General features: G+C 36.6%; 1 protein-coding gene across 1 annotated transcript in view; it reads right to left on the bottom strand.

Annotated features, from left to right (window-relative positions):
* LOC103127361 (solute carrier organic anion transporter family member 1B1) overlaps positions 1-15,741 on the bottom strand; it is a 109,318-nt gene that overhangs the window by 52,904 nt on the left and 40,673 nt on the right. Inside the window, exons 8-10 of the mRNA XM_060194477.1 lie at positions 14,419-14,661; positions 4,360-4,524; positions 2,872-3,067 (exon numbers count right to left, since the gene is read on the bottom strand). Coding sequence (XP_060050460.1) covers positions 2,872-3,067; positions 4,360-4,524; positions 14,419-14,661 — 604 coding nt within the window. The remainder of the gene's footprint in view (positions 1-2,871; positions 3,068-4,359; positions 4,525-14,418; positions 14,662-15,741) is intronic.

The raw sequence follows: 15,741 nt of genomic DNA, 5'->3' as shown, positions 1-15,741 counted from the left end.
GTCTGTCCATGCAGGAAGATTGGAGGACAGGTCCTGGGTCACAACATAGAAGCACCAGGCACAGGGGAATCTTCTGGAACAGTAAAGTAGTGCTTTGGTCTCTCTCCTCTCCTTCCTCTCACTCTATTCAGGGGTTGGGGTGGGTGGGAGAAAAGAGTTCACTGGGAGTAGGAGATCAAGCGACTATGTAAGTGTAAAGTCCCAGAGAATTTCTGTAGGCAAATAACAAGAGATTAACCAATCTCTAACCAGAATGCTCTTTAGGTAAGGATATATAATAAAGTCAGAAAAGTAAAAACCAACATCTCATAGGATCAATTGTTGAAAAATTCAGTTAAAATCAAATAAACAGCTATAAGAAGCAATGCTACCAAACTGTGATATAAAAAAATTGCTTTCTTTGTTTAAAATTTTTTTTTTACCCAAGCACTGCTCTGGAACTGAACCTGGGACTTTGGAGCCTCAGGCACGAGAATCTCTTTACATAACTATTATGCTACCTACCCCTACCGAGGAACTTTCATGTACTTAAACATGAACCCTTTTTTGATTGTTAGGGTTACTGCTGGGGCTTGGTATCTGCAGGAGGGCTCCACGATTCGCAGTGGCCATCCCTTCCTTCCCCCCTCTTTTATTTATTTATTTTTTGCCACCACAGTTATTGCTGAGGCTTGGTACCTATACAACTAATCCACCCTTCCTGATGGTCAGAATATCTTCATATATATATAGTGATAGAGACAAATGAAGGTAAGTAGAAGAGGAGAGAGTAAAAGAGATACCTGCAGCCCTGCTCCTCTGCTCATAAAGCTCCTCCCCTGCAGGAGGGGACCAGGACCTTGAACACAGACCTCTGTTCATGTGTCCTCAACCAGGTGCACCACTGCCCATCTCCTCCTCTATTTATTTACTTACTTATTGTGTGTGTTTTTTTCTGACAGAGAAGAGATAAACAGGGAGAGAGAAAGAGAAGCACCCAAAGTGCTGCTCTATCTCTCATGAAATCTCCCTGCAGATGGAGACTGGGGACAGGAAATGGGTCCCTGCAGATGGTAATGTGTGTGCTATACTGGCTGTGCCAACGCCCAGCCCCAAATGTGAATGCTCTAAAGTTTATGCTGTCAGTTATAATTAGGAGATAAGGCAAAATCTGCACAGGAGTCCTGCCCTTGACTAATGGTACAGACCATTAGTAATAAGAATACTTCACAGGGTGGTAGCACAGCAGGTTAACTGCATGTGGCACGAAGTGCAAGGACTGGCATAAGGATCCCAGTTCAAGCCCTGGCTCTCCATCTGCAAGGGGTCGCTTCATAGGTGGTGAAGCAGGTCTGCAGGTGTCTCTCTTTCTCTCCCCCTATCTTCCCTTCCTCTCTACATTTCTCTCTGTCCTATCCAACAACAATGACATCAACAACAACTACAATGACAATAAAACAACAAGGGCAACAAAAGGGAAAATAAATAATAAGTACAAAATTTTAAAAAATACTTCACAGTACTTGAAAATGGAAAAGCAAAGGGATTTTTAGTATCTAATAATCATATATATATTTATCAATTATAATTTTTATCATGTTATTGTGTTATTATTTACAGTACAGTTACCGACACATCAGTATAATTTGCCACACTATCACTTTTTTTTAACACTATCACTTTTACCTTATGTCCTTTCAACTCTATTTTTTATGAAGGAAATAGCAGAACAAACAGTATTAGAAAAGAAGCAACTTAATATGAAGCACTTTCTTATGAAAATAGTTGTTAAACACCAATTTTAACTGTATATAGTAGTTTTAAAGTGACTTTTGGAAATGTTCATTTATTTTCCTCTCATTATCTACCCAAGTTTGCAGTGAATTTGACTCTAAGAATTTCAGAGTCAAAATCCAAAATTTGAATCAAAATCTTTTTTTTGGTGGTGGTGGTGGGCATGGTATCACCACAGTTTCACAGTTCTAGACTTTTTCAGATACTGAGAGAGGCAGAAAGAAAGAGAAAGGAAGAAGAAAAATATCACAATATTGAATCTTTCTCCAGTGTAGTAAAATCAGGACTAAACCTGAGTCATATGCATGGCAAAAGAGGTGCACTGTCCAGGAAAGCTACTCTTTATAACCTTTGAGTTATAATCTTGATCTTGCTAGTCATGTAGTCTTTTGGGGCCTTTGTTTCCCCCAAAATATTTACTAATTAATTCTATGAGAGCAGATTTAGGGCCTCACACATAGAAAACCTATGCTCTTTCCACTTCTCCCAACTGCTGACTTTCCTATCTAAAAAAAGGGGTGGGAGTGTTGACAAAAGTAGCTAGCCATCAGTCACTATAAAATGATATAAGCACTCTATAAATGATAGTGATTGTTATTACAGCACATACAGATTTTATTTAAAGAAGGTATTAAAGAATAGTTTTTGACATTTTTACAAAAGGTAAATTTTAGGAATTTGTGACTTGAAATTAATTCACTTATTAATTGTTGCCTAGAAGGTTATCATTCGGGATCGGTGCCTGCACAACTCTACCACCCCCACTGGCTATTTCTTTCTCTTCTTTTCTCTAGGAAGAGGGTGAGAGACAGAATTGTAGAGGTAGAGACAGATAATGAGAGGTGCCAAATACCACTCCACCATTGTGAAGCTTCCCCCCTGCAGCCCTTCCACGTGGTGATCCAGGGCTTGAATCTGGGTCCTTGCACATGGCAATAAATGTGCTCTGCCAGATGAGTCACCCACTTAGCACCCAGCTGCAATTTATTTTAGCTGAGAGAACATTTTGTTTAAATTTCTGGCTGTCTTGCTTTCCTTACAGTCTTCTATATTCAACAATTTACATATTATACAATTGATATACTGATATATACAAACCCATCATAGGTCAAGGTTAGGCCAGCAACTGACTTGTTTTCACATATTAGTAGAAAATCTGATAAGAAAAATATGAAAGATATCACAACGTTAAAAAGTGAGAATTTGGCAATTCCAACCATGGTAAATTTGAATCTTTTAATAATATATCCTCCTGTAAATATTCCTGCTGCAATAGTTGGCAGACTCAGGACTCCTAGAAAAAAAAAGAAGAGAAAAACTGTTTTTATATAACTATGTTTACTTTGCATTGTCTTTATACATGAAACAGTGTATAGAAACTAAATTCATTCAGTCTTAACACTTTTTTTTTTTTTTGCCACCAGCATTATCACTGGAACTCAGTGCCTCCATGACAACTCCACTGCTCCTGGTGATCATTTTATTATCTTTGAGAGAGATGGAGACAAGGAGGTAGACAGCCGTACTGCCTGCAGGTAGGGACCAAGAACTTGAACCCTGGTAATCTGTATGCTCTAATGGGTGAACCACCACACAGACACTCAGTCTTCTTCATAATTTGATTTACAAACAAACCTCAATCTTTTACTGAAAACAAGTATTAGAGCAAAAGCCTCTCAAAATAAATGTAGTATCTGTTTTGATTTACATTACAATTACATTCTTTAGTGATTACATTCTTACATTCTTTAGTGATGCATTTAAATTGTCTAAATTTAAATTGTTTAAATTCTGAAAACATCAATGTCCTCTTAATATAAAGTCCCAATTACAATGTCCATGAATATGAATTAAAAGGATTATATTAAAGAGGCAGTGGTCCATCCAGTAAAACGCACATATAACCATGAATAAGGAGTCAGGTTCAAGACCCCAGTTCCCACCTGTAGGGAGGAAAGCTTCACAAAGAGTACTGCAGGCTATCTTCCTCTTTCTCTCTGCCTTCCCTCTCAAATTCTCTTGTTCTCTATCAACGAAAATAAAAGTTGGGAAAAAAATAAAACAGAATGACTGCTGGAAAGACACATTCACTATGTAGGCCCTGAGACTCATCAATTACTCTGGTGTTAATAAAAATATAAACTAAAAATTAAAAGGATCAAATTACAAAAAGATTTGCCTCAAGCTTGAAGGACTAAATTATAAGATTCAACTATGCAGATACTATATCTAAGTGTCTCATTAACATGCAACTGTTCCTTAGGAATTTGCCACCTAAAAGGGAAACTTCAAATGTCTTCAATGATGGTGCCATCAGTTTTAACAAATTTGGGGCCTGGAAATTTGGAGCTCTGAGTTCTCAGGTACAATTATGGGCATCATCCTATGCCTGAGCTGAGCAGAGCTCTGGTAAAATAAGTAAGTAAAGCTAAATAAATTTAACAAATTTGGTAAGTTTTGAAAAACAGCTCATGTAAATTATATTATATAAAAATGTGAAATCTTCACAACACAAAGCTACAAGGCACTTAATTACTTGAGATCATTTCATATAGAGAGAGCAAGTGGGGCAACAAAGTATCTTACCAAGCAAAACGTTAGTTTCAGATGCTGACTGGGAATACTGTTGTTCTAAGTATTTAAAGATATAAGTAATATGACCAATAAAGCTGCTAATGTGTAGCAATGTTGCAAGCAATGCTAAAACATACAGTTGATTTGTTAGGATGGTCTTTAAGGACTGGAAAAAACCTATAAAACATAAAAGAGAAAACTAGAATGCAAGTATTAATATTTTAATCTTGTTATATGATATAAATTTTCAAATTGCACAAGTAAATAACTCAGGAGTTAAAGTACACTGAAGTCCTATTGTCAAGTTTTCTTATATTCTATTTTCCAGTATGTGCATTAATTATTATGTATTATTTTAAAGATGTATTAATGAGAGGGAGGAAGACAAACACAACATCATTCTAGTATATACAGTAAAAGAGATTAAATTCATGGAGTTTGGTGCTCTTTCCATTAAACCACCTGCCAGGAACCATTAATAAATATTTAGCTCATTTTCCACCAAATGGGATAATACATACATGCTTTATTATATCTTGCTTTGTTCACTTCATATTTAGCTACTATAAACACTACGCTTAAGTACATATGTCATTAATTCATCATCTTTTCATTCAACAATTAGTTTGCATTCATTTGGGTACTAGGAACTATGCTAGGTACTCAGGAGACATAAATGACTAGCTCATATAATGTCTTGTTATATTTAATAACATATTTACAGTACAATCCTAAGTAGAAAATTACCTTAAAATATGTAACTCAGAACTCAAAGAACTAAAAGGCTAAATACCAAAAATCTTAAAGACCAATTTGGAAGGACTTAGATTTCTAAGTTCTAGCATATAGCCTTTCTATCATCAAGAAATTGTCTCAGTAAACTGAGCAGTATTAGCAGAAGGTAATGATGTATTAAGTGACATTATGACAGTGATGGTACAACCACCTTTGTTTACAAGCAGATATGCAAAAAGTTCTTGACTGATAAATGGAGAATTATGGGAACTGGGTCTGTGATAACCAGATCAGTCAATTGTAATAGTTAAAAGTAGAAGAGATTAAGTGGGGAAATAGTAATATGTATTAGACAAATCTAGAAAGGGAGAACCAGCTGGACTATAGGGAGATGAAAGACATGGACTTTAAAAAATCTTGTGGGGGGGTTCCCGGAAGATGGCGGACTGAGAAGCTGCTAGCGGCTTGAGCTCTAACCAGATGTCCTGGAAACAGTAGGATTTTCTGCCTTTAATAGGCCAGTCAATAAGGGGTCCTAGCGGTGACACCAAGGAGGTGACTATAACTTAAGTTGGGTTAAGAATTAGAGTAGGAAAAAAGGGGAAAATTTTTTTCCTTTTAATTTTTAAGCATGCCTTAAAAATCCCCCCCCCATAACCAGACCCTGGGGAACAGCTCCTAGCAGGCTCCCCTGCTAGGAGCTTCTTTCTTTACCAAATTCCTGTCCCACCAGGGAGTATCATTCATTCTAAGTCTATACCCTTCTGAAACCTCTGGCCTTTTTTCTTTCTAAGTAGCCAACCCACCCCACCTCACCCCACATAGCTAATTAAATAATTAAAAATAAAAATAAAACCCTTTCCTTTCACTGCTCTTTTATGACTGTTCTTTTTCTTATCTTTCTTTTTTCTCTCTCTTTCTTTTTTTTCTTTTTCTCATTCTTGTCATCCTTTCTTCCTCAATCCTACAGCTTCCAAAACCACAGACCCCAGCCCCCACACCACCAGTGTGCTTTTTTGAATTCACTGATACACATTTGGGAATTATTTTGGGGAAGAATTCTGACTCAGTATGGACTCTCACTGCGAGTGTCTCTGCTCAACTTCCCTTCCTCCTTTAGCCACCCCTAGAATATACAGTGGATAGTAGATTTGCATAACTGTCTATTTCAGCTAACCTTGTCTAGTCCTGAGGGTTTTTTTTTTTGTTTGTTTTTCTCATTCTTAACAATCAGCTGCTTCTGATCACGAGGTTTGAGGTAATCTGGGACAGGGTTTTTATTTTTTTTACCCTGCACTATTTTACTATTAATATTATATAAAGACATATATCTTCCCCCCCTTTAGGTTGATCAGAATTAACTCTTAGCATATATCTCAGTGCTAGGGTAGTGGGCATATTATCTATTGTGGGAGGAACTTGTCTCCTTAATCCTACCTCCTCTACAGACTCTCCCCTCCCTCCTAGCTAATCAAAAAAATTAAATTAAATTAAAATAAAAATAAAGTAATAAAAAAACCTTTCCTTTCACTGCTCTTTAATTACAGCTCTTTTTCTTATCTTTCCCTTTTCTTTCACTTGTCTCTTCTTCTTTTTTTTTTATCTTGTCATACACTTCATCCTTCCTTCTTCTATGCCTTTCAGAATTTGTGAATTATTTTGGGGAAGAAATCTGACTCAGAGTGGACTCTCTATGTGTGTATCTCTGCTCTAGTTCCCTTTTCCCTCTTGTTACCCCTAGAATATACAGTGGATAGTAGATTTGCATAACTGTCTATTCTTGCTATCCCTACTTTCTTTTCTCTTACTTATTCACTGGTATTTGGTTACTATTTTTTCACGGACTGGAGAAATTGTTTGGCTAACTGTTAACGATTAAACTGCTTCAAAGCTTGCTTCAGTTACTACTGTAATTCCTGAGGTTGGTGAGTGCAATTGTCATAAAGGTATTTAGTACAGTGTTACTTGTACTCAAGACACAACAACTGAGGAACAACAGAGCACAAAAAAAAGAAAGAAAGAAATCAAAAAATTGGGTAGATCAAAAACAAATAAAACTGCTACTCCAATGAATGAAGACAAGAGACCAGAAGAAACTACAAATGAGCCAGAAGTAACCATAGATAAGAAAAGTATGCAAGCATAATAAACTTATTAATCACAGAAATGAAAACAACATTGGAGGAAAGGAATGGCAGTATTAGGGAAACAACAGTTGAGACCCCCAAGGAAAATACTGATTATCTTGAGGCAATTAGAGAACTGAAAGCTGAAATAGCTGTAATGAAGAAAGAAGCTGAGGCAAGGGAAAGCAGACTAACAGAAGCAGAAAACAAATTAGTCAGACAGAGGATGAGCTAGAGAAAACTAAGAAAGAGGTGAAAGAGCTTAAAAAGAGATTGAGAGACACTGAAAACAACAACAGACACATATGGGATGATCTCAAAAGAAGTAACATTCGTATAACTGGCCTGCCAGAGGAAGAAAGAGAGGAAGGGGAAGCAAACATTCTAGAGGAAATAATACAAGAAAACTTCCCAGACCTGAATAATAGAAAGCACATCAAGATTCAAGAGGCCCAGAGAGTACCAAACAGAATCAACCCAGACCTGAAGACACCAAGACACATCATAGTCACAATGAGAAGAAGTAAGGATAAAGAAAGGATCCTATAGGCTGCAAGAGAGAAAAAAAAAGTCACATACAAGGGAAAACCCATAAGATTATCTGCAGACTTCTCCACTCAAACTCTAAAAGCCAGAAGGGAGTGGCAAGATATCTATCGAGCCCTGAATGAAAAAGGGTTTCAACCAAGGATAATATATCCAGCTAGACTTTCATTCAAACTAGATGGAGGGATCAAAACCTTCTTAGACAAACAACAGTTAAAGGAGGCAACCATCACCAAGCCGGCCCTGAAAGAGGTTCTAAAAGACCTCTTATAAACAAGAACATCACTATAATACTTGCAATATATCAAAGCAAATAATATTTTATTTTATTTTTTTGAACAATGGCACTACAATACATTAAATCCATAATATCAATAAATGTCAATGGCTTAAACTCACCCATCAAAAGGCACAGGGTGGGGGGATGGATCAGAAAACATAATCCAACCATATGCTGCTTGCAAGAATCCTATCTGTCACAATAAGATAAACACAGACTTAAAATGAAAGGATGGAAAACTATCATACAGGCTAACGGACCACAAAAAAGGGCAGGAACAGCCATTCTCATCTCAGACACGATATATTTTAAATTAAATAAAGTAATAAAAAAGAGGCAAGAACACTACATAATGATTAGAGGATCAATCAGCCAAGAAGACTTAACAATAATTAACATCTATGCACCCAATGAGGGACCATCTAAATACATCAAGCACCTACTGAAAGAATTTCAAAAATACATCAATAGTAATACAATAATAGTGGGAGACTTCAATACCCCACTCTCACACTTAGACAGATCAACAAAGCAGAGAACCAATAAAGATACAAGAGAATGGAATGAAGAGATTGAAAGAATAGACCTCTTGGACATTTTCAGAGTCCTTCACCCCAAAAAACTGGAATACACCTTCTTTTCAAATCCACATAACACATACTCAAGGATAGACTACATGTTAGGCCACAAAGACAGCATCAATAAATTCAAGAGCATTGAAATCATCCCAAGTATCTTCTCAGACCACAGTGGAGTAAAACTAACATTTAACAACAAACAGACAATTATTAAAAGCCACAGAATTTGGAAACTAACCAACATACTGCTTAAGAACCACTGGGTCAGAGATTCACTCAAGCAGGAAATTCAAATGTTCCTGGAAACTAATGAAAATGAAGACACAACCTATCAAAATATTTGGGACACAGCTAAAGCAGTACTGAGAGGGAAACTTATAGACATACAACCACATATTAAACACCAAGAAGAAGCTCAAATGAACGACCTTATTGCACACCTCAAGGACTTAGAGGAAGAAGAACAAAGGAACCCTAAAGTAACCAGAAGGACAGAAATCACTAAAGTTAGAGCAGAAATAAACAACATCAAAAATAAAAGAACCATACAAAAAAATCAATGAAGCCAAATGTTGGTTCTTTTAAAGATTAAACAAAACTGACAACCCCCTAGCCAGACTCACCAAACAAAAAAGAGAGAAGACTCAAATTAATAGAATTGTAAACAATGCAGGAGATATCACAACTGACACCACAGAAATCCAGAGAATCCTGCGAAACTTCTATAAGAACTATACACCACCAAGAATCTGGAAGAAATGGAAGAGAATCTGGAAGAAATGGAACAATTCCTAGAAGCATATGCCCTTCCAAAAGTGAACCAAGAAGAACTACAAAATATAAATGCACCAATCAGAGACAAAGAAATTGAAACCGTTATTAGAAATCTCCGCAACAACAAAAGTCCTGGACCAGATGTTTTCACAAATGAATTCTACAAAACTTGCAGGAAACAGTTAGTACCCATACTTCTTAAGCTTTTCCATAAGATTGAAGAAACAGGAATACTCCCTTCCACCTTCTATGAAGCCAACATCACCCTGATACCAAAAGCTGATAGGGACAGAACAAAAAAGGAAAACTACAAACCAATATTGCTGATGAACATAGATGCCAAAATATTAAACAAGATCTTGGCCAACTGGATACAGCAACATATCAAAAAGATTGTTCATCATGACCAACTGGGATTCATCCCAGGAATGCAAGGCTGGTTCAACATCCGTAAGTCAATCAATGTCATTCACCATATCAATAAAAGCAAAACCAAAAACCACATGATTATCTCAATAGATGCAGAGAAAGCCTTTGACAGAATCCAACACCCATTCATGCTCAAAACTCTACAAAAAATGGGAATAGATGGGAAATTCCTCAAGATAGTGGAGTCTCTATATAGCAAACCTACAGGCAACATCATACTCAATGGACAGAAGCTGAAAGCATTCCCCCTCAGATCAGGGACTAGACAGGGCTGTACACTGTCACCATTACACTTCAACATAGTATGGGAAGTTCTTGCCATAGCAATCAGGCAAGAGAAAGAAATCAAAGGAATGCAGATTGGAAAGGAAGAAGTCAAGCTCTCACTATTTGCAGATGACATGATAGTATACATAGAAAAACCTAAAGAATCCAGCAGAAAATTACTGTAACTTATTAGGCAATATAGCAAGGTATCAGGCTCCAAAATCAACGTACAAAAATCAGTGGCATTTCTTTATGCAAACACTAAATCTGAAGAAGAAGACATCCAGAAATCACTCCCATTTACTGTTTCGGCAAAATCAATCGAATACCTAGGAATAAAGTTAACCAAAGAAGTGAAAGACTTGTATGCTGAAAACTATGAGTCGTTACTCAAGGAAACAGAAACTGATACCAAGAAATGGAAAGATATCCCATGCTCATGGATTGGAAGAATAAATATCATCAAAATGAATATTCTCCCCAGAGCCATATACAAATTTAATGCAATACCCATCAAAGGTCCACCAAGCTTCTTTAAGAGAATAGAACAAACACTACAATCATTTATCTGGAACCTGAAAACACCTAGAATTGCCAAAACCATCTGGAGGAAAAGAAACACAAATGGAGGCATCACACTCCCAGACCTTAAACTATATTATAAAGCCATCATCATCAAAACAGCATGGTACTGGAACAAAAATAGGCACACAGACCAGTGGAACAGAATTAAAAGCCCAGAAATAAATCCCCACACCTATGGACATCTAATCTTTGATAAGGGGCCCAAAGGATTAAATGGAAGAAGGAGGCTTTCTTCAATAAATGGTGCTGGGAAAACTGGGTTGTAACATGCTGAAGAATGAAATTGAACCACTTTATCTCACCAGAAACAAAAATCAACTCCAGATGGATCAAAGACCTAGATGTCAGACCAGAAACAATCAAATACTTAGAGGAAAACATTCATGAAACACTTTCCCACCTACACATCAAGGACATCTTTGATGAATCAAACCCAATTGCAAGGAAGACTAAAGCAGAAACAAACCAATGGGACTACATAAAATTGAAAAGCTTCTGCACACCCAAAGAAACTATTAAACAAATAGAGAGGCCCCTCACAGAATGGGAGAAGATCTTCACATGCCATACATCAGACAAGAAACTAATCATCAAAATATATAAAGAGCTCAGCAAACTTAGCACCAAAAAAGCAAATGACCCCATCCAAAAATGGGCAGAGGATATGAACAAAACATTCACTACTGAGGAGATCCAAAAGGCTAACAAACATAAGAAAAACTGCTCTAGGTCACTGATTGTTAGAGAAATGCAAATTAAGACAACACTAACATACCACCTCACTCCTATAAGTATGGCATACATCAAAAAGGACAACAGCAACAAATGCTGGAGAGGTTGTGGGGACAGAGGAACCATTTTACATTGCTTGTGGGAATATAAATTGGTACAGCCTCTTTGGAGAGCAGTCTGGAAAACTCTCAGAAGGCTAGACATGGACCTTCCATATGATCCAGTAATTCCTCTCTTGGCGTTATACCCCAAGGACTCCATAACACCCAACCAAAAAGATGTGTGTACTCCTATGTTCATACCAGTACAATTCATAATAGCTAAAACCTGGAAGCAACCCAGGTGCCCAACAACAGATGAGTGCTGAGAAAACTGTGGTATATATACACAATGGAATACTATGGAGCTATCAAGAACAATGAACCCACCTTCTCTGACCCATCTTGGACAGAGCTAGAAGGAATTATGTTAAGTGTGCTAAGTCAGAAAAATAAAGATGAGTATGGGATGATCCCACTCATCAACAGAAGTTGAGTAAGAAGATCTGAAAGGGAAACTAAAAGCAGGACCTGACCAAATTGTAAGTAGGGCACCAAAGTAAAAACCCTGTGGTGGGGGGTTGACATGCAGCTTCCTGGGCCAGTGGGGGGTGGGAGTGGGTGGCAGGGATGGGTCACAGTCTTTTGGTGGTGGGAATGGTGTTTATGTACACTCCTAGTAAAATGTAGACATATAAATCACTAGTTATTTAATATGAGAGGGGGAAAATCAATTGTATGTCTCAAAGATTTTCAAAACACAAACTGAATCTTTTTAATATATAGGCTGTGTATTTGATATGCGGACTCTCTCAAAAGCCTAGACCAAGAAGATCAGAAGCATCCAATAGCACAGCTATATACAAGATACTGGGTACTGTACAGCAAACCATAACAAAGGGACTTTTCAAAGTTAACCTAATTACCAAATAATGTGATGATAACATTAACTATCGATTGTCTCTTTGAACCCTAAGACAGCAGGAACCTCACATCTCCACTATAGAGCCCCTACTTCCCCCAGTCCTGGAACTCTTGGTTAGGGCCCACTTTCCCATATGCCTCTCCCAATCCATAGCAAATAATATTGCATCCGCTGATCACAACCTTACCAACGCAACGATTGCCACCTCAACATGCTTCACTTCAGACTGTGTCCAGAGACTTCACGTGTGGAATGACAGACAGCCCTTTAGCTTCATTACTTGGGTGAGTCCTTTCCTTTCATAGTATACTCTAATTTCATCTCAGGTGGTTCACTTTCTAACAAAGTCCCAAAACCTAGATATACACCAATTTCTGTGAGAGAGAGCTTATGTTCACACGTATCCATAAACCACTGCAAAATATATACCTGAAAGCAGAAGTACACTAGAGTTTGCAGTGAGTACCTCCCTAACACTTCCTCTCCACTATCCCATGTTTTGCATCCATGATTGCTTAACAATTTGTTTGGCTTAGTATGTTAACTCTCTTTTCAGTCACCAGGTTCCAGATGCCATCAAGATGCTGGATTGAAGACCCCTCCAATGTGTCCTGGAGCTCAGGTTTCCCAGAGACACACCCTACTAGGGAAAGAGAGAGGCAGACTGGGAGTATGGACCGACCAGTCAACGCCCATGTTCAGCAGGGAAGCAATTACAGAAGCCTGACCTTCCACCTTCTGCAACCCACAATGACTCTGGGTCCATGCTCCCAGAGGGATAGAGAATGGGAAAGCTATCAGGGGAGGGGTTGGGATATGGAGATTGGGTGGTGGGAATTGTGTGGAGTTGTACTCCTCCTACCTTATGGTTTTGTTAATTAATCCTTTCTTAAATAAAAAAAAATCTTGCTCTACACATTCCATTATGTGTGATGAAAACTAAATTTTATATGCAAGGTAAATTAAGAAATTGTTTAACCAGCCTGTTAAAATAAAGGACAACATAGAAAACGAAAAAATGTAGAGAAACTTACAATAGGAACAGAAACACTTAAAATTATTAGATCTAGAAGGTAGATTGCTACTCAAGGAGTTTCTCATTCAGGAACAATCGCTATCTCATGAGACGTCTTAAATAAACTGTGACATTTAATTAAGAGGACTAGAGCATAAGGATTCACTACATCATTAAGTTTTTTAATTAGATGAGAACTTGAGTGTCATCTATTATATCAAAATCCATTACATAGACTAAAATATTGGATCAATATCAATATGTGACTGAAGTAATATTCAACTGACTACATATGAAAAACAATGCTCTTCTTATGTAATTCCTATTGTTTACAAATTACTTTTGAAGTAAATATTTCTTTTTAATGAATTTGTCTTATGCCCACTCAGGTATATGAAGAACAAATTAATACTTTTTTTTTTTTACTAATTTTTGTCAATGATTTCACCCAAAATTACATATGAAATACATCATTACTATTCTAGTCCTTATTCTACAAACACAGTGATAACATAGTTGGTAACTACAACTCTTTCATTTTGCACTGCAATTACATTATCCATTTATTTGAGCATTCAACTACATTCATTTAGTCTTTAACAATCTAGTCTTTGATTTCATAATATGAAAATAGTACAACCAAGTTTAAATAACCTAGTACTCTATTTTTGGTGTGAGACGTACATTTGCAAAAAACTTCAACTGGCTGGCATGTGGTATATTTCACCAAAGCAAAGGACTCTGAGGTAGGAGGGAAAGAATAGGACATTGAGATACTGTTGTGTCTCTGAGACATCAATCAGGGAAGATGAGAAGTTGTGCCTATGTGTTAAAGATTATATTATAAACCATTACCCCCAATAAAATAAAATTTGAAACAAAACAAGTGAAATATTATAAATTTTTAATAGCAATTCCATTAAATTTAATGCAAAATAAATTGAACTCAGATAATTTAGATACAACTTATATTTGTAATACTTACTACTCCCTTTCATTAGATTATTGACTCCCAAGTGACTATACATGTGAAATTCCTACCTGGCATATTTTCATTAACATTTTGCTTGTGATTGATTACATTCACCATCTGACTTCTTTCTTCTTTCGTTTTGAGTCCATACAAAGATCCTGAAGCTCTCCTTTCTTTCTGTGGTTTATCCAGACTTTTGGGCAGAAAAAAGAATGGTATGGAAGAAAGAATAGCTAATAGTCCAGCTATAATGAAACTAAGCCACCAAGCACCAACCCAACGAGAGTCCTTGGGAGTTATTCTGATAGTGCCTATAATAAAGAATTAGAAGAAGTAAAAAAATAAATCATTTTGAATTGGAATATATTTTGGAAAATACATTCTGAAAAATGATGATTGTTATGGTTTTCCATAGATGAAGAAGGTAGACTTTCATTAATTCTGATACCATATTTTTGGTTTCATACATCATCTCTGAAATCATGATGATGCCACGTGCGCTTAACCCACTGTACTACCGCCCGACTTCCATCCAGTGGTTTTTCTAATGACAGGGGTAGACAACAGCTATCACTAAACATTGACTAGAAAAATGATTTAATAATTACTTATGAAAAGCATATGAACTCTCCTGGTCTGAAACTCTTTGACTCCTTTTTTCTGGGATCAAATATAGCTGATGAACTCTATAGCAATCTGAAAAATGCTCCAGTGCTAGTACTGAGATTTTTATTCCAGAAACAAACATACAGAACTTCTTGATGACACAGAAGATATAACTGGTGAACATACACATACAATAAAACTGAGTTCAAAGTGAACTAAAATCTTTAGGTTCAGTTACATTTTATTTCAACTATATTTTTCTATAATCCATGCATGAACGGCAAGCAAGTGCTTCATCTAAATATATAAATGATTTATTTAAGGAACTTTAAAATAAACAGCCCAAATAAGAAAGCAACACATGCACATTAAAGGTAATGGTGTCATTATTTTGAAGTTTATATGAAAATATATCGTAGAGAGAAAATAAAGTTTAAATTCTACTTACATGGTTTTCAAATATGCACATATCTATTTTATATATATACATATTATATATATAATAGAAACAGAAATTAAGGGGGCAGAAATAGAAACAGACAGAAATTAAGGGGGCAGAAATAGAAATTATAGAAAAATATAGTTGAAATAAAATGTAACTGAGTCTAAAGATTTTAGTTCACTTTGAACTCAGTTTTATTGTATGTGTATGTTCACCAGTTATATCTTCTTTGTCATCAAGAAGTTCTTAGATAGAGAGACACCTGCAGCCCTACTTCACCACTTGTGAAGGTTCCCCCGGAACCTGGATCCTTGCACACTGTAATGTGAACACTTAACCAGGT

Source organism: Erinaceus europaeus, chromosome 7 (genome assembly GCF_950295315.1).
Source record: "Erinaceus europaeus chromosome 7, mEriEur2.1, whole genome shotgun sequence".
NCBI classification, from domain to species: domain Eukaryota; kingdom Metazoa; phylum Chordata; class Mammalia; order Eulipotyphla; family Erinaceidae; genus Erinaceus; species Erinaceus europaeus.
This window is presented reverse-complemented; position numbering and strand designations above follow the sequence as displayed.